Source organism: Saccopteryx bilineata, chromosome 8, assembly GCF_036850765.1.
Source record: "Saccopteryx bilineata isolate mSacBil1 chromosome 8, mSacBil1_pri_phased_curated, whole genome shotgun sequence".
Classification (NCBI taxonomy): Eukaryota; Metazoa; Chordata; class Mammalia; order Chiroptera; family Emballonuridae; genus Saccopteryx; species Saccopteryx bilineata.
The window spans coordinates 79,852,681-79,875,771 of NC_089497.1; the positions used below are offsets into that span (position 1 = coordinate 79,852,681).

Genomic DNA, 23,091 nt, shown 5'->3' on the forward strand with positions numbered 1-23,091 from the left:
TCTCTCTGACTCTCTCTCTGTCTCTGTAAAAAAAAAACAACAAAAAAAAAACAAAACAAAAAAACTAGTGGACATCTGTTTTCATTATACTTTAGTTTCTTCACATAATATGTTAAATAGACTAATAAAAACATATTATCCACAGTTAACTTCAGTTCTAACATAACAATTATAATTTAGAAACGCAGAATACATAACATTGAGATTTTTAGCTGTGCAATGTGGTTTACCTAAGCACACAAGCATTAAACAAAACGTATAAAGAAAAATGGTTTGTGCTTTCAAAGCTTTTTACAGAGTGAGTGAATTAGGATTTTGTTTTTAGAATGACCAACTATCAAACTGATGATTATTTGTCTTGGCTTTAAATTCAGCTTCAAAGGAAGACCTGGAAGGAACACATTAAAGCTGATTGATTATGTAATACCCTTTAAGGCATTCTGTTATTTGGCCCCAGTTATGTCCATATAGGTGCCCCACCTCTTTTCTGCTGTTGTTTTCTGTGGAGCCAACGGTGGCACTGATACCGAGTTACACAGCAGCTGGTCCAGGGGTCTCAAACTCGCGGCCCGCGGGCCGCATGTGGCCCGCCCACCAATTTTGTGTGGCCCGCAGACTAATCAAACTTCGTGGATTAGTCTGTGGGCCACACAAAATTGGTGGGCGGGCTGCGAGTTTGAGACCCCTGTAGGCCTTACCTTAGACACTCCTCACCCTGGCAAATACATTCAAACAACAAGTGTATTGGTTAAAAAAAAAAGTAAGGTAGTTTCATTCTCATGTAAAAATATGTGTGCACAAGCAATTCAGATGAAAATGGATTTCTGCCTGAATTATCTAGCTCATTTCCTCAGTTCCCTTCTTTGCCTTGAGCTCATAATCATTACTTAGGGTAGGAACAGCTGAGCCTTATAAATCAATTAATCAATACTGACCAATTCTTTCCCTTCAACTTTAAGTTTCTTTTCAATGCAGATTAGGTACATAGCCATCCATGAAACAAAGACTTCGACAGGCTGCACTTCCTGCACTGTGGCTCTGGCCATGGGTCCTGGGGAAGTGTCTCTGTTGTGTTAGCTCGAGAGAAAATTCACAGGGAAGGGAACTTTCAGAAGATATGTTTCCTCAGGGTGCTTGCTTTCACCACTATCAGGAGAAAAAGTTTCAAATCAATTTCTCAGGACAAGCTAAACTGTCACCTATTAAAATCCTTGGTTTGGGGGATTGATGGATGTCAGTGCCAGTCAGTGACAAGGTCAATATGAAGTCTCATTTTCCACATGCAAAAAAAATTGAAATATATGAAAGACATATACACATAGTAACACTTTTTCTGCATAAAGTTAGAATTGTGAATATTACCTTCATTTTCATTTAAGTCACAACTAAGGATAAAAAAGAAAAACATATTGAAAGTTTCCTCATAGAATTAAAGAACTTTTTTTTCATTGATCAAAACAACTCTTTCTTTCATAGGGAGTCTTTTTGTGTGTGCCAAAATAGTAATTTAATGCTTTTTAAGATATTTGGGGTTTTCAAAGAATGTGAGCCACTTTCATTTGAGAGTAGATGTTTCAGTGCTCCCAAAAGAAACAATACAACAAGAAGTACAACATATTTTCTCCCTCACAAGACATATATCACTCCTGAATTTTTTACAATATCAACTGAGGCAAATTAGGGGTTTCAAAGCTTGTCATCTTGTAAGTTGTTAGTAAAAAAATTGTATGTAAATTGCTCTGTGCACCTACATGGAGATTTTCCCCTGGAATGTTTATGGCTCTTTTATTAATACTTAAAAAAAATACAATTTCATAACCAGTGTATTACTATATCTAGTTGTGTATAAATAGGCACTTCATTTCATAAAATAGAAACATTCAAAGTGGCTTTGGTCAATCAATCACCGAGTCAGATTACTTGAATTCTTCATATTGAATAATTAATAGTGAAGTTAATCTGAAATCATATCAACTGTCCATTTCTATTATACAAAATAGGTCATTAAAAGCTGTAACATAAGGAAAAACTTCTGTTCCTATGTGCTTTATCCATAGGAGCAAAGATTGTCCAAAACTTCTTAGAACATTTCCCCCCAGATATTTTATATATATATAAATACAGTAGATTTCTTTTTTAATAGATAAATTTTAAGTATTATTTCAATAACTTGTGTTTATATATTCAGAACTGCAGATATAAGAAAAATATTAAATGTGCAAAACTCTCTTTATATGTCTGTTAAAAAATACAATGTATAATAGCTTTTGATTTGTATAAAAAGCCATTGGGGGGAAGAGTCTTCAATGTCAGAAAATCTGATCAAATTAGAGCTTTCGCTTGAGGAATTGTAAACAAACTCTTTAAAATGCTGAGAGTTTTCTCAGTTCTTTCCAACCAAGACACTGTTGAACACATCAAGTCCTTCTTTGAAGTAAACCTGAGCCGAATTAATGCTATGCAACACCTTTGACAGGGCCTCTTGAAAGGTCTCATTTGATGCAAGTGACTTGCAGTGCTCCCAGGCTTCCAGGAGTATTGAAAACTGGCTTCTCTTCTTATCAAGGTGGTACAGGATGTTTCTAGAAAGAAATATAAAATGTGTAAGTGATTCATGCATAATATTATTTTCATATCAAGCACTGTAATGAATATTCCCAAGAAATAGTGATTTCATAATAGATAAAGTGACAAAATTATAATATTTTCAGTCTCTAATGAATTGATATAGATGTTGATCATCAAAAGTTTTTCATAGTGATAAAAGAGAGAATCAGGTGCCTTCTTTTCTTTTCTTTTCTTTTTTTTGTATTTTTCTGAAGCTGGAAACGGGGAGAGACAGTCAGACTCCCGCATGCGCCCGACCGGGATCCACCCGGCACGCCCACCAGGGGCGACGCTCTGCCCACCAGGGGCAATGCTCTGCCCACCAGGGGGCGATGCTCTGCCCATCCTGGGCGTCACCATGTTGTGACCAGAGCCACTCTAGCGCCTGAGGCAGAGGCCACAAAGCCATCCCCAGTGCCCGGGTCATCTTTGCTCCAATGGAGCCTTGGCTGCGGGAGGGGAAGAGAGAGACAGAGAGGAAAGTGCAGTGGAGGGGTGGAAAAGCAAATGGACGCTTCTCCTGTGTGCCCTGGCTGGGAATCGAACCCAGGTCCTCCGCACGCTAGGCTGACACTCTACCGCTGAGCCAACCGGCCAGGGCTATAGGTGCCTTCTAATGGAAGAGCACCCCTATTTAGAATATAAAATAAAATAGTTTTGCTAAAAATTGAATCTGAATCAATGTAGCTTCTAAATCTAATTGTTAATAAATACAAGGGACACAGAAACATGTTAAGTGATACTAAAGTGTGTCATCAGTGAAATAGAGAATGTGGAGAACTCTATAGGACAAATAATCAGTTTATTTAACAAATAAGTATAATAAAAAATAGATGAAGGAGGAACTTCTGGACCAGGGTTTCGTGACCTTGTGCTATGGATTATTGAGGCTGGACCCTTCTCCCTGTGGCACCTGTCCTGTGCACTGCAAGGTGTTTAGCAGTGTTGCTGGCCTCCACTACTCCATGCCAGTAGGTGTCCTCATCTGTTTGTGCTGCTATCACAGAATACCATAGACTTCTCGCAGTTCTGAAGGCTAGAAGTTTAAGATCAGAGTGCTAGCATAGTTCAAATCACCAGGGTTCCTGGTGAGAGGCCTCTTCCTGGTTATAGTCTCACATGGCGTTCCTTGGTATGTGCACACAGACAGAAACCAAAACCCCATGTCTTGTCTTCTTATAAGGGTATTAGTTCCATCAAGAAGGCCCCATACACATGACCTAATCTAACTTAATTATCACCCAAAGGCCCCTGCTCCAAATGTAATTACATTGGGGAAAGAATCTTAAAATATATGTTTTGAGAAAACACATTTAGTCCACAGCAGTTGTAAAAACCATCACTGTCTCCAGACTGCTAAAACTGTCCCTTACAAAGCAAAACTGCCCCCCATCCCATTTAAGAACAAATGGAAACAACATTTTAGACAAAAAGAAACATATCAATCAGTCATAAAGTATGGGCTTCACTATGTGTTTAGTAAAAGAAACTAAAAATGAACAGTAATGCAAAATTGAATACTGAAGATTTGTTAATACTGAGAAATTGTTTGTATTTTAAGTGTGATAATGGTATCAGTATGTTTATAAAAAGTGTCCTTATCTTCTAGGAATACATACAGTAATGTTTGTAAATGAAAGATTATCATGTCTGAGATTTGCTTCAAAATATTTGAGAGGAAAACAAGGGTAGAGCTGTAGACAATTTAGGTGGAAGGTGACTGGCCATTAGTTAGTAATTGGTGAAATTGGGTAGTGGAAGTCATTATACTCTTCTGACTCTTTTTGCATATTTTTAACATTTAGAATACCATCTTCTCATGAGTACAAAGTGTGTAATAAGATGGTGCCCTGAAATTTATCTAAATTTATAAGAAAGAGTAATTTAGCCTTGCTCAAGTCTAAAGAAGTTAGTTTTATTCATTAATAGAAAGAGATGTGTTTTGGCAGACGCTATGGATTATTTCATTGTTTGACTTAGTCCTCACCTAAATTAGCTGAAATTGCTAGAATTATATGCTTTTATAAAATAAGCAGATATGTAAATAATTAAAATACAGTTGTCTAATTGTCATATTAGAAATGTAAGGTTTTATGATAAGAAACAAAGGATTTGCTGCTGGGAAAGGTTAGAAAATGTTCATAATGGAGAATGTTTTTTTCACATTTATTTATTTATTTATTTTTTGTTAGGATAACTTTAAAGTACAAATTTTAAAACATTATAAAAAAGAAATATGTCAATATCTTATTAACATAATTTCAAAAAGGTAAAAATATTAGTCAACTAAATCTTGTAATATTACTGTTTTCTTTCAGTTTTTTATTATTATTTATTTTACTAGGGTGACATCAATAAATCAGGGTACATATGTTCAAAGAAAACATGTCCAGTTTATCTTGTCAATCATGTTGCTTACCCATCACCCAAAGTCAGATTGTCCTCTGTCACCTTCTATCTAGTTTTCTTTGTGCCCCTCCCCTTCCCCCTTTCCCTCTCCCTTAACCCCCACCCCCCCGGAACCACCACACTCTTATCAATGTCTCTTAGTCTCGCTTTTATATCTCACCTACGTATGGAATAATGCAGTTCCTGGTTTTTTCTGATTTACTTATTTCACCTTGTATAATGTTATCAAGATCCCACCATTTTGTTGTAAATGATCCGATGTCATCAATTCTTATGACTGAGTAGTATTCCATAGTGTATATGTGCCACATCTTCTTTATCCAGTCATCTATTGACGGGCTTTTTGGTTGTTTCCATGTCTTGGTCACTGTGAACAATGCTGCAATGAACATAGGGCTGCATGTGTCTTTACGTATCAATGTTTCTGAGTTTTTGGGGTATATACCCAGTAGAGGGATTGCTGGGTCATAGGTAGTTCTATTTTTCAGTTTTTTTGAGGAACCACCATACTTTCTTCCATAATGGTTGTACTACTTTACATTCCCACCAACAGTGTATGAGGGTTCCTTTTTCTCCACAGCCTCTCCAACATTTGCTATTACCTGTCTTGCTAATAATAACTAATCGAACAGGTGTGAGGTGGTATCTCATTGCAGTTTTGATTTGCATTTCTCTAATAACTAAAGAAGATGAGCATCTTTTCATATATCTGTTGTAAATTTTTATTTCTTCCTGGGAGAAGTGTCTGTTTATGTCCTCTTCCCATTTTTTTATTGGATTGTTTGTTTGTTGTTGAGTTTTTATGAGTTCTTTGTATATTTTGGATATTAGGCCCTTATCTGAGCAGTTGTTTGAAAATAGCATTTTCCATTTAGTTGGCTGTCTGTTTATTTTGTTAACAGTTTCTCTTGCTGAGCAAAAAACTTCTTAGTCTGATGTAGTCCCATTCATTAATTTTTGCCTTCACTTCTCTTGCCTTTAGAGTCAAATTTATTAAATGCTCTTTAAAACCAAGGTCCATGAGTTTAGAACCTATGTCTTCTTCTATGTACTTTATGTTTCAGGTCTTATATTTAGATATTTGATTCATTTTGAATTAATGTTAGTACAAGGGTACAAACTGTAGTCCAGTTTCATTCTTTTGCATGTGGCTTTCCAGTTTTCCCAGCACCATTTGTTGAAGAGGTTTTCTTTTCTCCATTGTGTGTTGTTGGCCCCTTTATCAAAAATTATTTGATCATATATATGTGGTTTTATTTCTGGGCTTTCTATTCTGTTCCGTTGGTCTGAGTGTCTATTTTTCTGCCAATACCATGCTGTTTTGATTATCGTGGCCCTATAATATAGTTTGAAGTCAGGTATTGTAATGCCCCCAGATTCATTCTTTTTCTTTAGAACTGCTTTGGCAATTTGGGTTTTTTTGTAGTTCCATATAAATCTGATGATTTTTTGTTCCATTTCTTTAAAAAATGTCATAGGAATTTTGATGGGAATTGCATTAAATTTGTATATTGCTTTGGGTAATATGGACATCTTGATTATATTTATTCTTCCTAACCAAGATAAAGAAATATTCTGCCCTGGCCGGGTTGGCTCAGCGGTAGAGCGTCGGCCTAGCGTGCGGAGGACCCGGGTTCGATTCCCGGCCAGGGCACACAGGAGAAGCGCCCATTTGTTTCTCCACCCCTCCGCCGCGCTTTCCTCTCTCTCTTCCCCTCTTGCAGCCAAGGCTCCATTGGAGCAAAGATGGCCCGGGCGCTGGGGATGGCTCTGTGGCCTCTGCCCCAGGCGCTACAGTGGCTCTGGTCGCAACATGGCGACGCCCAGGATGGGCAGAGCATCGCCCCCTGGTGGGCAGAGCGTCGCCCCTGGTGGACGTGCCGGGTGAATCTCGGTCGGGCGCATGCGGGAGTCTGTCTGACTGTCTCTCCCTGTTTCCAGCTTCAGAAAAATGAAAAGAAAGAAAAAATAAATAAATAAATAAATAAATAAATATTCTTCCATCTCATTATATCTTTTTCGATTTCCCTCAACAATGGTTTGTAGATTTCATTATATAACTTCTTTACATTCTTTGTTATGATTATTCCTAGGTATTTTTGTTGTTTTTGTTGTTGCAATCGTGAAGGGGATTATTTTTTCGAATTTGTTATCAAATGTTTCATTGTTAGCATATAGAAGGGCTATGGACTTTTGTATGTTAATTTTGTATCCTGCGACCTTACTGTATTGGCTTGTTGTTTCTAGTAGTCTTTTTGTGGATCCCTTGGGATTTTTGATGTATAGGATCATATCATCTGCAAAAGGTGATACCTTTACTTCTTCTTTTCTGATATGGATGCCTTTTATTTCTTTGTCTTGTCTGATTGCTCTGGCTAGAACCTCTAGCACCACATTAAATAAAAGTGGAGAGAGTGGGCAACCTGTCTTGTTCCTGATTTAAGGGGGAAAGACTTCAGCTTTGTGCCATTTAATATGATGTTAGCTGATGGTTTATCATATATGGCCATTATCATGTTGAGATATTTTCCTTCTATACCCATTTTGTTGAGAGTCTTAAACATAAAATTGTGTTGTATTTTATCAAAAGCCTTTTCTGCATCTATTGATAAGATCATGTGGTTTTTGTTCTTTGTTTTGTTGATATGGTATATTACGTTAACCGTTTTACATATGTTGAACCATCCTTGAGATTCTGGGATGAATCCCACTTGATCATGATGTATTATTTTTTTAATATGTTGTCGTATTCGATTTGCTAGTATTTTGTTTAGTATTTTAGCATCTGTATTCATTAGAGATATTGGTCTGTAGTTTTCTTTTTTTGTGCCATCCTTGCCTGGTTTTGGTATGAGGGTTATGTTGGCCTCATAAAATGTGTTTGGAAATATTGCTTCTTCTTCAATTTTTTGGAAGACTTTGAGTAGAATAGGAACCAAGTCTCCTTTGAATGTTTGATAAAATTCGCTGGTATAGCTGTCTGGGCCTGGACTTTTATTTTTGGGGACGTTTTTAATGATTTTTTTTATTTCTTCTCTACTAATTGGTCTGTTTAGGCTTTCTGCTTCTTCTTGACTCAGTCTAGGAAGGTTGTACTGTTCTAGGAATTTATCCATTTCTTCTAGGTTGTTGAATTTAGTGGCATAAAGTTTTTCATAGTATTCTACAATTAATTCTTTTTATATCTACGATGTCTGTGGTGATTTCTCCCCTTTCATTTTGAATTTTGTTTATATGATTTCTTTCTCTTTTTTCCTTGGTAGTCTTGCCAGGGGTTTGTCAATTTTGTTGATCTTTTCAAAGAACCAGCTCCTTGTTCTATTAATTTTTTTATACTTTTTCTGTTCTCTATTTCATTTATTTCTGCTCTGATTTTTATTATTTCCTTTCTTCGGCTGGTTTTGGGTTGTCTTTGTTCTTTTTCCAGCTTCTTAAGGTGTGAAGTTAAGTGGTTCACTTGGGCTCTCTCTTGTTTGTTCATACATGCCTGAAGTGATATGAACTTCCCTCTTATCACTGCTTTTGCTGCATCCCATAGATTCTGATATGTCATATTGTCATTTTTATTTGTCTGTATATATTTTTGGATCACTGCGCTTATTTCTTCTTTGACCCATTCATTTTTTAAAAGTATGTTGTTTAGTTTCCACATTTTAGTTGGCTTTTTTTTCCTCTTTTTTGCAGTTAAATTCTAGTTTCAAGGCTTTATGATCAGAAAATATGCTTGGTATAACTTTGATTTTTCTGAATTTGCTGATGTTGTTTTTGTGGCCCACCATATGGTCAATTCTTGAGAATGATCCATGTACACTGGAGAAAAATGTATACTCTGTCACTTTGGGATGAAATGTCCTATAGATGTCTATCATATCCAGGTGCTCTAGTGTTTGTTTAAGACCAATATATCTTTATTGATCCTCTGTTTGGATGACTGATCTAGAGCCATCAGCGGTGTATTGAGGTCTCCAAGTATGATTGTATTTTTTTCAGTTTTTGTTTTAAGGTCAATAAGTAGCTGTCATATATTTTGGTGCTCCTTGGTATGGTGCATATATATTAAGAATTGTTATGTCTTCTTGATTCAGTGTCCCCTTAATCATTATAAAATGGCCATTTTTGTCTCTGAGTACTTTTGATGTCTTGTAGTCAGCCTTATCAGATATGAGTATTGCTATACCTGCTTTTTTTTGGATGTTATTTGCTTGGAGTATTGTTTTCCAGCCTTTCACTTTGAATTTGTTTTTATCCTTGTTACTTAGATGTGTTTCTTGTAGGCAGCATACAGTTGGATTTTGTTTTTTAATCCACTCTGCTACTCTGTGTCTTTTTATTGGTGAGTTTAATCCATTTACATTTAGTGTAATTATTGACACTTGTGAGTTCCCTATTGCCATTTTATGGATTCTTTTTTGTTAGTTTTGTGTCTTGTTTGATTCTTCTCTTTCATTTTCTATCTTTTGTTTTTATTTGGTTGTATTCCATACATCTTTCCTCTATTGCTATCTTTTTTAAAACATGTGCTTCTGTGGTGGTTTTTTCAATGGTGGTTACCATTAAGTAATGAAAAAGGTTTCTACCCTGTTCATTGTAGTGCACTATCTTGTGAGTACTTTTGCATTCCATTGTCGTTTACTACTGTTAATCTCCATCCTTCCTCCCTCCCCCCATTTTTTTTGTTGTTGTCACAGTTTAAATTTGGTTTTAATTTGTTCTTCTTGGAGCTTTTATAATACTTGTGGCTTTGTGTTTTTTTGTTATTTGTATCTGATTGGAGAACCCCCTTAATATTTCCTGCAGTGGGGGTTTTCTGATCATAATATCCCTTATCTTTTCTGTATCTGTGAATGTTTTTATTTCTCCTTCGTATTTGAAGGATAGCTTTGATGGGTATAGTATTCATAGCTGAAAGTTTCTCTCAGGACTTTAAATATTGGGGTCCACTCTCTTCTAGCTTGTAGAGTTTCTGTTGAGAAATCTGATGATAATCTAATGGGCCTTCCTTTATACGTTGTATTCTTCTTTTCTCTGGCTGCCTGAGAATTTTTTCTTTGCTATTGGTTTGTGTCAATTTCATTATGATGTGCCTTGGAGTAGGTTTGTTGGGGTTAAGGAAACTCGAAGTTCTGTTTGCTTCTTGAATTTGAGGCTTTAGTTCTTTCCACAGGCTTGGGAAGTTCTCATGTATTATTATTTTGAATATGTTCTCCATTCCATTTTCTCTCTCTTCTCCCTCTGATATACGTATTATTCTTATGTTATTCTTTTTCATGGAGTCAGATAATTCCTGTAGGGCTATCTCATATTTTTAAATTTTTGAGTCTCTTTTCTTCTCTCTGTTGTGCCTCAAGTTGCTTGTCTTCTATTTCACTAATCCTCTCTTCTATCTGGCCTGTTCTATTAGCTAAGCTCGTTACCTCATTTTTCAGCTCGTGAATTGAGTTTTTCATCTCTGTTTGATTTGTTTTTATAGTTTCAATTTTTTTGGTAATATATTCTCTGTGTTTATTGAGTTGTTTTCTGAGCTCCCTAAATTGCCTCTCTGTGTTTTCTTGTATATCTCTGAGTATTTTTAGGATTTCTATTTTAAAATCTCTGTCATTTAGCTCCAAGGTTGCTAATATATTAAATTTTTTCTCCATAGATTTTTCCTCATCTATGTTTGTTACCTCTCTTTTTTTTTTTGTATCCATGATATTTGATTTTCTCTTCCTTAATGGCATCTGAGTGTGGTTTTGTTGGTAGTATTAATGAGACTTAATAAAGAATAAAAAGTTAAAAAAATAAAAATAAAAAATAGAAAAGAATTTTAAAAAAATTAAAAATTAAAAAAAGAAGAAAATTATTCCTCCCCTCCTTTTTTCCTCTCCTCTCCTCTTCCCTCTTTCTTGAGAAAATCTTGAGGTAAACTTTGAATTATATTGTGCCTATAGAACAAACAATGCCTATAATGGAGGGCCTCAGTTGGAAGAAGCAATAAAAGGGCAAAAGATGAGGGTATGGACCCACAAAATGCAAATAGGAAAAAAATTTGAGTCAAGGATAAAATGATTTGCTTTTATGTGTTGGTTGACTAAGAGATATGATGAGAGGAATAAGAGGGATATAGGAAAATGGGGGGACAAATTAAAAAATTATTGTTGTATTTAGTGGAACAAGAACTAGATAAAATGGAGAGCCAGGGTTGGGCGCACTGCTAGTGAGTTACAAAAGTGAAGTAAAAAACCCCCAAAATGCCACAAACATAAGTTTGTGTCCCAGAAAGATAATTTGTTCAATATTAAGGATTGAATGAGAGGCGGGTTAAAGGAGAAAGAAACTAATATAGAGGGAGAAAAGAAAGAGAGAGAGAGAAAAAAGAGGGAACCAGTAAAAGAAGACAAAAGAAAAAAAGGATAGAGAGAGAGTTAAATTTTTGGAGTACAACCTTCATAGAGAGAAAGGAAGAAGAAAGAAAGGATAATGGGAGATGTAACATTTATGGGTAGTGTAGTTCAAGGAGAGGAGAGAGTAAGACCGGCAGAAAATTAAATAACCAAATTGGAAGAGGAAAAAAAAAAATCAAGACATGAAGAGAAACAAACGAACAAATATAATAAAATGGGATAGGTTGTAAAGCCTTTGGATTATTCTTGATTTTGAGAGGTTATCTTCTTGCTTTTTCTTTTCTCTCCCTCTTCCTGGTCGGTGACTCTGTACCCCAGTTTCTGCCCCTGTGGTATGCTCAGGTAGAGGTTTGCAGTTGATAAGTCTCTATGGCAATGTCATGTATTGGGCTTCAGTCTTGTTGGCAGTCGAGGCTCATTAGCATTTGTAGGCTCTGACAGTGAGAGAGTCCATGTTCTTGGAGCCTCTCTCCTAGTCTTTCCTTCCTCAATTAGTAGCCTTATCATCCAACTATGGGGTTGCTGCTGCCTCTGCCTGGATAGTAAGAGGTTCAAAGAGCTGGCAACTCCCCACTCTATTCCCACTCAGCACAGGGTTCTGGATAAGGCTCAATCAGTCAGAGTTGCTAGCATAATCAGGTGGGGCTTCTACCCACACAAAAACCTCTAACTCTGCTACTCTGTCTGGTAACACGGGCAGGCGCCCACTCCCTGGGTGCTCGGAGGAATCTCTCACTGACTATCTGCACGTAGACTGGGATAAGGAGCAGGCCATCTCTTACTCCGAATGAGACCCCTGCCTGCACAGAAAAGTTCCAGCGTTGGAATTAGCTCTCGCTCCCTCCCCATGCATGGCTTTTTCAGGGCGCTGGGGTGGCCCAAGATTCTGTTTTCAGCCCACATAAAGGCCCCTGACTCTGCTCCTCTGTCTGGGAACACGGGCGCCCATTCCCGATGCGCTCAGAGGAATCTCTTGCCCACTCTCCATGCATTCTGACCAGGCTATCAGGTCGGCGGTCTCATGCTCCAAGTTAGACCCCCATCAGCCAGGAAAAGTTCCAGCATTGAAATTAGCTCTCACTCCCTCCCCATGCACGGCTTTTTCAGGGCACTGGGGAGGCCCAGAGATTCTGCTTTCAGACCACACAAAGGCCTGTGACTCTGCCTCTCTGTGGGGTAACACGGGCGCCCACTCCCGAGTCGCTTGGAGGAATCTCTTGCTCACTCTCCATGCATGCCGACCAGGATATCAGGCCGGCCATCTCTCACTGTGAGTGAGACCCCCGCCTGCAAAAGGAAGTTCCAGCATTGGAATTAGTTCTCACTCCCTCCCCGTGTGTGGCTTTTTCAGGGCACTGGGGTGGTCCCAAGATTCTGCTTTCAGCACACACAAAAGCCTCTGCCTCTGCCCCTCTGTGGGATAACACGGGCGCCCACTCCCAGGGCTTTTGGAGGAATCTCTTGCCCACTATCTGCGTGCACCGACCAGGAGATTGGGTTGAATGGCTGCCCCATTTGTCTTTCTTTGTGTGGGTTTGGTGCGAGGGCTAGCTTGTATTGGCTGGGTTGTCACAGGCACAGTTTTTCGTCACTTGGATCTCCGTGCCACAGCCTGGTTCGGCCATTTGTGCCATGGCCTGGATCCATTCACCCCCTTTGCCCACCTTAGTTTCTATACTCTCAGTTCCCAGTGAAAGCAGCCCTATTTATGTTAGTGAGGAAGGCGGAGTATTTCTTACTCCCTATTTCCTTCGGGGTTTGATTATACAGTTAGCCAATTTTCACTCGACCATACCTTTGGGTGTATTGTGGAACATCTGGAGGCTCCAAGAATAAATTTTTCTGTTTCTGGTTGAAGATCTTGTTGAGTTGTGGGGGAGATTTATTGGTATCGCTCCCTACAGTGCCATCACTCTGATGTAATCTTCCAATGGAAAATATTTGAATTTCAACTTGAAGGATGATGTGAATTACCAGTTACAAAGATTAAGAAAGGAAACAAACTAGAAAGTGGAGATAGCATGCCATGCAGGAAGAATTGCTTGTGTAAAGGTAAGAATTTATAAAACTACTTGGTGTTTTCAGTGGATAATGCCAGTATTTCATTATGACTAGACTGCAAAGCAAGAGTACATACACAGTTATAGGAGGAAAACTGGGAGAGCAAGACATGGTCACATCATATAAGGCCTTTCATCCTAAACGAAGGAGATTACACTTTTTCTTACATACAATAGTAAACCAGTGAAAGAGTTTAAGCAAGAGAGAAAAGTTATTAGACTTTATTTTGGAATAATTGCTTTGGTTCTAATATACAGCCTGGAGAATGGTTTAGTCCAGACAAAATGTAACAAAGATGTGACTCATACAATGATAATTAAGTGTGAGAAGATGGAAGAAAGGCCATTGTATAAGATTTAATTAATTGCTACTTAACCTTAGCATTAAATTCAGTAATATATTGAGCTGTAGATCAATATATTGAGCTGTAGATCATTGTTTATATTGTAATCAAACTGTAGATTACTGTAGATCAGTAATATATTGAGCTGTAGATCATTGTTTTTTATTAAGATCATTAAGGCTGCTCTATCTTAGCCTCTCCTGAACTTCCCACTCTGCACTCTGGTGGTAAGTGGGCACTGAAATCTATCCAATTGCTCATGCCAGACCCTACCAGTCATCTCTTTTCCTTACATATTCAGCTGGTTTCTACTTATATTTACTTCTTTTTTTTTTCCAGTGTCTTTTATTCTCTGTATGAGAATCTGATTCTTATATTTTCAAGAATATTTAATAATATCACTGCTTTATGTGGCAGGGTTGATAAATATGCTGTTTCATCAGGACTAATTTAGCATTACAAACAGAGATCTTCAAGAAGGTGATTTAATTAAACTTAAATTTTTGTCAAGCTTAATTCAGTGATGGGAACTTAGTAAATCCTCGATAATGTGATGTAAATCATTTCAGGCTATTTTGCATTTTAAGCAATAAGTAATTTAAGAACAACAGATTTTGAGTCTTAAAAGTGTTTTTAGTTGACAGTGAGTGCATGGTGAATGGCACTGGGCAGAAGAGCCTCAGACTCACAGGTCATCTCAATAATATTTTTTTTCCAAAACAGATAATTTTAAACAAGAACTATCCCTAATAATTAATTCCATGCCCTATATCTTCTTTGTGATTATGAGTAATCTTGGTATTGTACAATTTAAATAGAGCAGTTAAAGAAAGATACTCTCTAGATTGCAAATATATTTAAAGTCAGATATTAACCATATATTAATAAACATATTCCCTGTATATGGAAGAAAAAATCCTCCAGATAGAGAGGGAAATGAATCATGAGCAATGTTCTGGCTGTGAGCTGTACTCTGAGAAAAATTTTGATCTACTTCTTGAAGTACAAGATATTGAAGTATATAGGTATTTTCCTCTGCTAAAGCCATAATATTCTTAAAATGAAAGACATATTCAGAGCCATTTAGTCATGATAAGTAAATCATACAAGCAATTATATATATATATATATATGTACATATACATATATACATGTGTCTTATGTGTTTTGATTATATTATAATGACTTAAAATAGAAAGAATTAACAACATAGCTAATGGGAATTTCTCTTTCTATTAGTTTTATTAACATTATATCATAATAGGTGAGAAAATAAAAAAATGAAACAAAATAATATGAAGAAAGCTTGATACAACCATAGAATTTTCCCAAATGAAGATGAAGTTGCTTCAGAAAGTCACATGTATTCTCTTACATGATAATACCTGCAAAACTATTACTTTTTTATGTTAACATAATCGTTCTTAATTACCATTTAAAAAATTAGAGTGTGTTTTTAATGTCAGGATACCTATAAAACATGTTTAAATTCACAGTGAATCATTTAAACTAATGAAATATTATCAAACTGAATTCCACAAAACATTAAAATATCATACACCATGATCAAGTGGGATTTATACCAGGAATGATAGGTTGGTCTCACATCCACAAATCAATAAACATGATACACCACATTAACGAAATGAAGGTTAAATACCACATGATCATATAAGTAATTACAGAAAAAACATTTGATAAAATCCATCACCCATTTATAATAAAAACTCTCAGCAAAGTGGGAATACAGGGAATATGCCAAAATATAATAAGGGCTATATATGACAAACCAAGAGCCAATATCATACTCAACAAACAAAAATTAGAAGCATTTCCCTTAAAATCAAGAACAACGTAAGAATGTCTGCTTTCACCACTCTGATTCAAAATAGTACTGGAAATTCTAGCCACAGCAACCAGATAAGAAGAAGAAATAAAAGACATCCAACTTGGAAAAGAAGAAGTAAAACTATCATTATTGGAAGATGACATAATATTCTATATAGAAAACCCTGAAGACCTCATCAAAATATTATTAGAACTCTCTGACTGGTGGAGGCACAGTGGATAAAGTGTTGACTCTGAAGGTTGAGGTCACTGATTCGAAACCCTGAGGTCAACAGCTTGAGTTCAGGCTTGTCAGTTTGAGCAAGGAGTCACTGGCTTGAGCAGGGGATTGTCCATATGATCAACAGTTCACCAGTTTAAATAAACTCAAAGGTTGCTTACATGAAAAGTCCAAGGTCAATGATTTGAGCCCAAAAGGTGATACTGGGTCAGGTTGACCCCCTCTGATCCCCAGCATAAGAAGCAATCAATGCACAACTAAAGTGAAAGCAACTAGAAGTTATTTCTCACTCTTTTTTCCTCCCTGCCTGTCTTCATCTCTCTCTCTCTCTCTCTCTCTCTCTCTCAAAACAAACAAACAGAAAACTCTACTAGAACTTACAAGTGAAGTAGCAGGATACAAAATTAATATTCAGATATTGGTGGATTTTTTATACACTAATAACGAACTATCAGAAAGAGAAACTAAAAAAGAAATCCCATTTACAATTTCAACAACTAACAAATATATAAAAATATCTATATACTGCAAAATCTCACAATATAGCAAAAAATCCATAATTCAAAATTAGATATACACAATTTAAAAATCCACATTACAGTGAGACTACGAAAAGTGAACTACAATATGGTGAGGAACAATTGTATACTACAGGGCAATAGCAATAAAAATACCATGGTACTGGCATAAAAACAGATATATAAATGAATGAAACATTGTAGAGAGCGCAGAAATAAACTCACACCCTATGGTCAATTAATATATGACAATGGCAGCAAGAACATAGAATAAGGTAAAGACAGCCTATTCATTAAATGATGTTCAGAAACAAGTAAACAAAAAAAATCTAGTTACAAAAATGGACAAAAGACCTAAATAGACATTTTTACAAAGTGTATATACAGCTGGCCTATAGACATTTGAAAACATGCTTAATGTCACTAATCATCAAAGAAATGCAAATTAAAAGAACAATGAGCTATCACCTCACACCTGTCAGAATAGCTAATATCACTAAATCAACAAACAAGTATTGGCAAGGAAGTAGAGAAAATAGAACCCTTGGTACAGTTGGTGAGAATGCAGGTGGGTACAACCACTGTGGAAAACAGTATGGAATTTCCTCAAATAGTTAAAAATAAAACTGCTTTATGACCAAGCAATTCAATTTCTGGGAGTATGTCCAAAGAAACCAAAACACTGATTCTAAAGACTATATGCACCCCTATGTTCACTGCAGTTCTATTTACAATATCCAAGATTTGGAAACAGCCCACATACCCATCAGTAGATGAATGAATAAAAAACTAGTGGTATATCTATACAATGGCATACTATTCAATCATAAAAGAGAAAGAAATCTTATTTTTATGACAGCATGTATAGACCTATAGGGTACTACATTAAGTAAAATAAGCTAGTCAGAGAAAGAAATTACCATATGATTTTGCTTATAAGTGAAATATAATAAACAAAATAGACAAACAAAATAGAAAGAGACTCTTAGATACAAAGAACAGACTGACAGTTGTTAGAGAGGGGGTTTAGAAGATGGAGTGAGAAAGATTTGGATATTAAGCAAGAAAAAAACAATCTCATAGACACAGACATCAGAATGGTGATTACCGGAGAGAAGGGGTTGGGAGCAGGTAGAAGAGTGTATGGGGGGATAAATGGTAATGGTAAGAGACTAAACTATGAGTGGTGAACACACAATACAGCGTACAAATGATGTATTTTGTGATTGTAGACTTGAAACCTATTTAACTAACCAATGTAACCCCAATAAATTTAATAAAAAAATATAAAAAATAAACATATATAACAACAAAAATGGATTAATAGTTAAGGTATTTCAAAGATAAAAAAATTAAAGTGTATTTTAATTAGTTAATCTTTTAAAACATACCTTTTTTAGACAACTTGTATTGATTCACCAATAAAAATAAATTAGAAAAATAACTATATTTAATTGATTTTCATAATATTTATAATTTCTAATTCCCTCTCACCCTTTCATCCGTCTCATGTTTAATTGTAAATCATTTCATGAAAAATATATATCTAGAACTTACTAGTATAATAGATATTTTCAAAAGCTATATCTAATACATCCATTCCTTGAAGGCACATTGCATAGCATGGTGACAATCAAAAATATTATTATCTTTGTTACCCTGAACTGCTCCTTAAATGAGTTGTACTAGTGCAATTAATATATTATAGGAACCATGTTTAATGATTTTCAGGATGTTTTAATGATTTTTCTACATTTTCAAAACCTACGCCATGAAATACATTTTTACCTAACATTCTATGGTTATTAAATATTAAATATTATTGATATTATTAATATTCTACTTAAAGATAAGATATTAATAAAACATGCTCATAAAGGTTACAGAATTAATCTCTCAATGGCAATTCATTTAAGGATAAGCACAAGTTCTAAAATATGTATGTAAAATTTCAACATACTACTATAAAATATGTAGGAAGAGAAAATGTAGAAGAATAAAAATACATCTTAGAAAAAGAATGTTTAGGTCGAAGGCACAGGAGGTATGATAACTTTTTTTTTTATTAAATGAAAATTAAGACATATATTTCCTAAAGACCAATGCAATGGAATGTGCCAACATTTGCCTTTTCTAACTAGAAAGCAATACAGTAACGTATTTCTAAAATGACTATAAACAAACCATGTGAATAGAAATGGATCCTATTTTGGTGTGTGAAATTCCACAAGGAGCTAAACACAAACACATTTTCCATATGGTACATAATTCAAGTAGTAGGCCATGGCAAGCTATTATGTAAGATAAACACTCATAGTCATTTTCACTCAAATTGTATACAAATCAGCATTAAACTACAGATACTGAGATTTTAGTTGAAAAAAGACAACTGAAATTTTTCATAATATAAGAGAAAGCTTTCATTTTGGGTAGCTGCTGATATAACTTAATTCAGTTGATCTTTATTATAATAGAAGCTGTTTACCTTGATATATTGCTTTACCAAAAAACAAATTGAGGATAACAAAGATATCTTTAAATTTTTATGAGAAGGATAGTTTCTCCTACTGATTTTTAGAAGCAGCTAATCTTTTACTATTTCTCTTTGTGCACTAAAAACCATTCAGCTTACTGCTTGTATAAAATAAATTTCTGTATTTGGAGCCCTTTTCCAAATATGTACCTTTCTTTCATAATAGTGGAGTGGAAGAAAAAAACAGCTGTGTTTATAGATTTTATCACAATCATTTCTATATATTTCATATATTTCTTAGTTCTGAAAACTTTCTTATACATTCAATCATTAACCCTAACTACTCTAGAATCATTCCTGGAAAGCAAAAGTACTATTGTACCTTCTTTTGTTAGTTATTTTTATTTTTTTATTTTTTATTTATTGTGTTGACATGGTTTCAAGTGTCCCACTCAATATAACACCCTCTACACACCACATCATGCCCCCATGCTCATGCAAAGTCTCTTTCCATCCCTTTTCCCCTTTTGTACCCTCCTCCTAACTCCTCCCCCTTTCTCTCCTGTCTACAGTGAATCCCTTCACTTCTTTGGTACCATTCCCTCATCTCTCTTTTCTCTGACAACTGTCCATCTGTTTCCTGTGACTCTGCCTCTGTTTCTTTTTTGTTTCCAGTTTATTGTGTTCATTAGATTCCACATATATGTGATATCATAAGGACTTTATCTATCTCTTCCTTATTTCACTTAGCCTAATAATCTCCAAATCCATCCATGCTGTCAGATAAGGTAAGGTTTCCTTCTTTTTTATAGCTGCATAGTATTCCATTGTGTAAATGTACCATAGCTTTTTTATCCACTCATTAGTGGATACAAGTGGAAACACTTGGGCTGTTTCCAGATATTATACCATTTTTTTGATATACAAATACTTCCTGCCTTTAAAATATTTTAATTAGATCAATGCTTCCAGTGGAAGTTTTTAAGCCAAAATTCTTTGTATTTCTATGAAAAAAAAATTGAACTTCAGTTGGTAAATGGAGATAACATTTTAACAACATATACTAAATAAGTGTATGAAATGTGTTGCTGTTTCTCAACTATGGACCCACATTTTTCAGATTAAGGCAGATGGGGAGTAAACTACTAGTTAGTCACAAGGCACAGATCTGGAAGTTCAAATAAAAAAGGTGAAAAGAAAGAGAGAAAACACACTTGAGGAGCTTCCATGTCAAGGTCTGTCCTTTACAATCACAGGAATAATATACTTTAGTGAAACACACTCCTGGTCTTACACACCTGCTTTAGTACAGTTCAGAAAAGTTTCCTTGCAGAAGAAATGGGCTAGAGTTTTTGTAGTAATCCTGCTTAAAATAACATTAATTCCACCCCCATGCCTATCTTCCTTCATCTGTAATAATTTGGATCTTATAAATATAATCTATAGAGCCATCCTGACCCACACATAGCACAAAGAGACTACTAAAAGGAAAGTGTAATACAATATTGATGACACTAATGAAATGACAACACACATCACTCATTTTAATGGATCTGTTTCAATGACACATCATGGTGACTTCAAAAGAGCAGCACCAAATTCAGAAACCTAACCAGTAACTCTCACAGCATCAGCGAAGGAGATGAAGCATTTTTACTCAAGCAACAGATCTTTTCCACTCAGCTAACGAAAAGAAATACTAAAGAAATAAAATTTGATCAGTGCAACAAGACACAGCTGAAAACAAGAAGTGGGGAGGAGGGGCAGTAACTCAGGTCTCCATGGAGATCTGAGATACACCTCCCCCTACTGAAGCTGAGAAAAAACCCTGCCCCCAGTGAGATTAGTTGGTGGAAGAGACCTTCAGCGTCTCAGGTTACACCCACAGCATTCCTGGTTACAGTTTCAAGGAAGCCCCCTGCTGAGATCAGTTAACAAGACTATCACCTGTTAAGAAAACAAACAAATCAAGACTTCAAAGCTGCCCAAATCCGAAAGTGGATTACAAATAATAGCCCATACCAACCCAAGAAGACCTAGAAATAACACAACTGAAAACTGGTGGCAGACAACACCAAGCCTAGACTCAACCAACTCTACAAATAAAACACCATTATGAGAAGACAAAGGAGTGCAACCCAAATGAAACCACAAGAGACACCTTTGAGAGATGAGCTGAGTGATATGGAAATAATCAAACTTCCAGATGCAGAGTTCAAAATAATGATTGTAAGGATGCTTAGGGATCTTAGAACAACAATGGAGGGGCAGTTTGAAAACCTAAATAAAGAAATAGCAAGTATAAAAAAGGATATTGAAATATTAAAAAAGAATCAGTCAGAAATGACAAATACAATATCAGAAATGAAGACCACAATGGAAGGAATTAAAAACAGGATGGATACAGCTGAGGATTGAATAAGCGAGTTGGAGGACAACTGGAATGAAGGCATGAAAGCAGAGAAGAAAAGAGAAAAGAGACTCAAAAAGTCAGAGGAAACACTTAGAGAGCTCTGTGACAACATGAAGAGAAATAACATCCACATTATAGGGGTTCCTGAAGAAGAAGAAAAAGAACAAGGGATAGAGACTTTGTTCAATCATATCATAACTGAAAACTTCCCTAAATTAATGCAAGAGAAACTCTCACAAGTCCAAGAAGCACAGAGAACTCCATTAAAGAGAAACCCAAAGAAACCTACACCAAGACACATCATAATTAAAATACCAAAGCTAAGCGATAAAGAGAAAATATTAAAAGCTGCAAGAGAAAAAAAAGTTATCACCTACAAAGGAGCCCCCATAAGGATGACATCCGACTTCTCAACAGAAACACTTGAGGCCAGAAGGGAATGGCAAGAAATATTCAAAGTGATGCAGAACAAGAACCTACAACCAAGACTACTTTATCCAGCAAGGCTATTGTTTAAAATCGAAGGAGAAATAAAAAGCTTCCCAGACAAAAAACAACTCAAGGAATTCATTACGACCAAACCAACACTGCAAGAAATGTTAAGGGGCCTGTTGTAAACAGATCAAAGTTGGAAAAGAATATAGCAAAAAAAGGAATACACCTTTAAAGAAGAAAATGGCAATAAACAACTACATATCAATAATAACCTTAAATGTAAATGGATTAAATGATCCAATCAAAAGACATAGGGTAGCTGCGTGGATAAGAAAACAGGACCCATACATATGTTGTCTACAAGAGACACATCTTAGAACAAAAGACACACATAGACTGAAGGTAAAAGGATGGAAAAAAACATTTCATGCAAACGGAAATGAAAAAAAAGCTGGGGTAGCAATACTTATATCAGACAAATTGGACTTTAAAACAAAGGATATAGTAAGAGATAAAGAAAGCCAGTACATAATGATAAAGGGAGTAATCCAACAGGAAGATATAACTATTATAAATATCTATGCACCTAATATAGGAGCACCCAAATATATAAAACAGACTTTGATGGATTTAAAGGGCGAGATCAACAGCAATACTATAATAGTAGGGGATTTCAATACCCCACTAACATCACTAGATAGATCCTCAAGAAAGAAAATTAATAAAGAAACAGCAGACTTATTGGAAACACTAGATCAACTCGCTTTAATAGATATCTTCAGATCCTTTCACCCTAAAGCAGCAGAATATACATTCTTTTCAAGTGCTCATGGTACATTCTCTAGGATAGACCACATGTTAGGGCACAAAAGTGTTCTCCACAAATTTAAGAAGACTGAAATCATATCAAGCACTTTCTCCGATCACAACGGCATGAAACTAGAAATGAATCACAGCAGAAAAGCTCAAAAATTCTCAAACACATGGAAACTAAATAGCAGGGTGTTAAATAATGAATGGATTAAGAATGAGATCAAAGAAGAAATAAAAAAATTCCTAGAAACGAATGACAATGAGCATACAACAACTCAAAATTTATGGGACACAGCGAAAGCAGTGCTGAGAGGGAAGTTCATAGCACTACAGGCACACTTTCAGAAGCTAGAAAAAGCTCAAATAAACAACTTAACCCTGCATCTAAAAGAATTAGAAAAAGAACAGCAAGTAAAGCCCAAATGTAGTAGAAGGAAGGAAATAATAAAGATCAGAGCAGAAATAAATGACATAGAGGCTAAAGAAACAATACAGAGGATCAATGAAACTAGGAGCTGGTTTTTTGAAAAGGTAAACAAGATTGATGAACCTTTAAGTAGACTCACCA

General features: G+C 35.7%; 1 protein-coding gene across 6 annotated transcripts in view; it reads right to left on the reverse strand.

The window, feature by feature from the left end:
* Positions 1 to 542: 542 nt before the first annotated feature.
* NAALADL2 (N-acetylated alpha-linked acidic dipeptidase like 2) overlaps positions 543 to 23,091 on the reverse strand; it is a 1,182,199-nt gene continuing 1,159,650 nt past the window's right edge. For all 6 annotated transcript variants that reach the window (XM_066241017.1, XM_066241013.1, XM_066241011.1 and 3 more), the window contains one exon: positions 543 to 2,582. In XM_066241017.1, the coding sequence (XP_066097114.1) occupies positions 2,384 to 2,582 (199 nt within the window). In that variant the 3' untranslated portion in view covers positions 543 to 2,383. The remainder of the gene's footprint in view (positions 2,583 to 23,091) is intronic.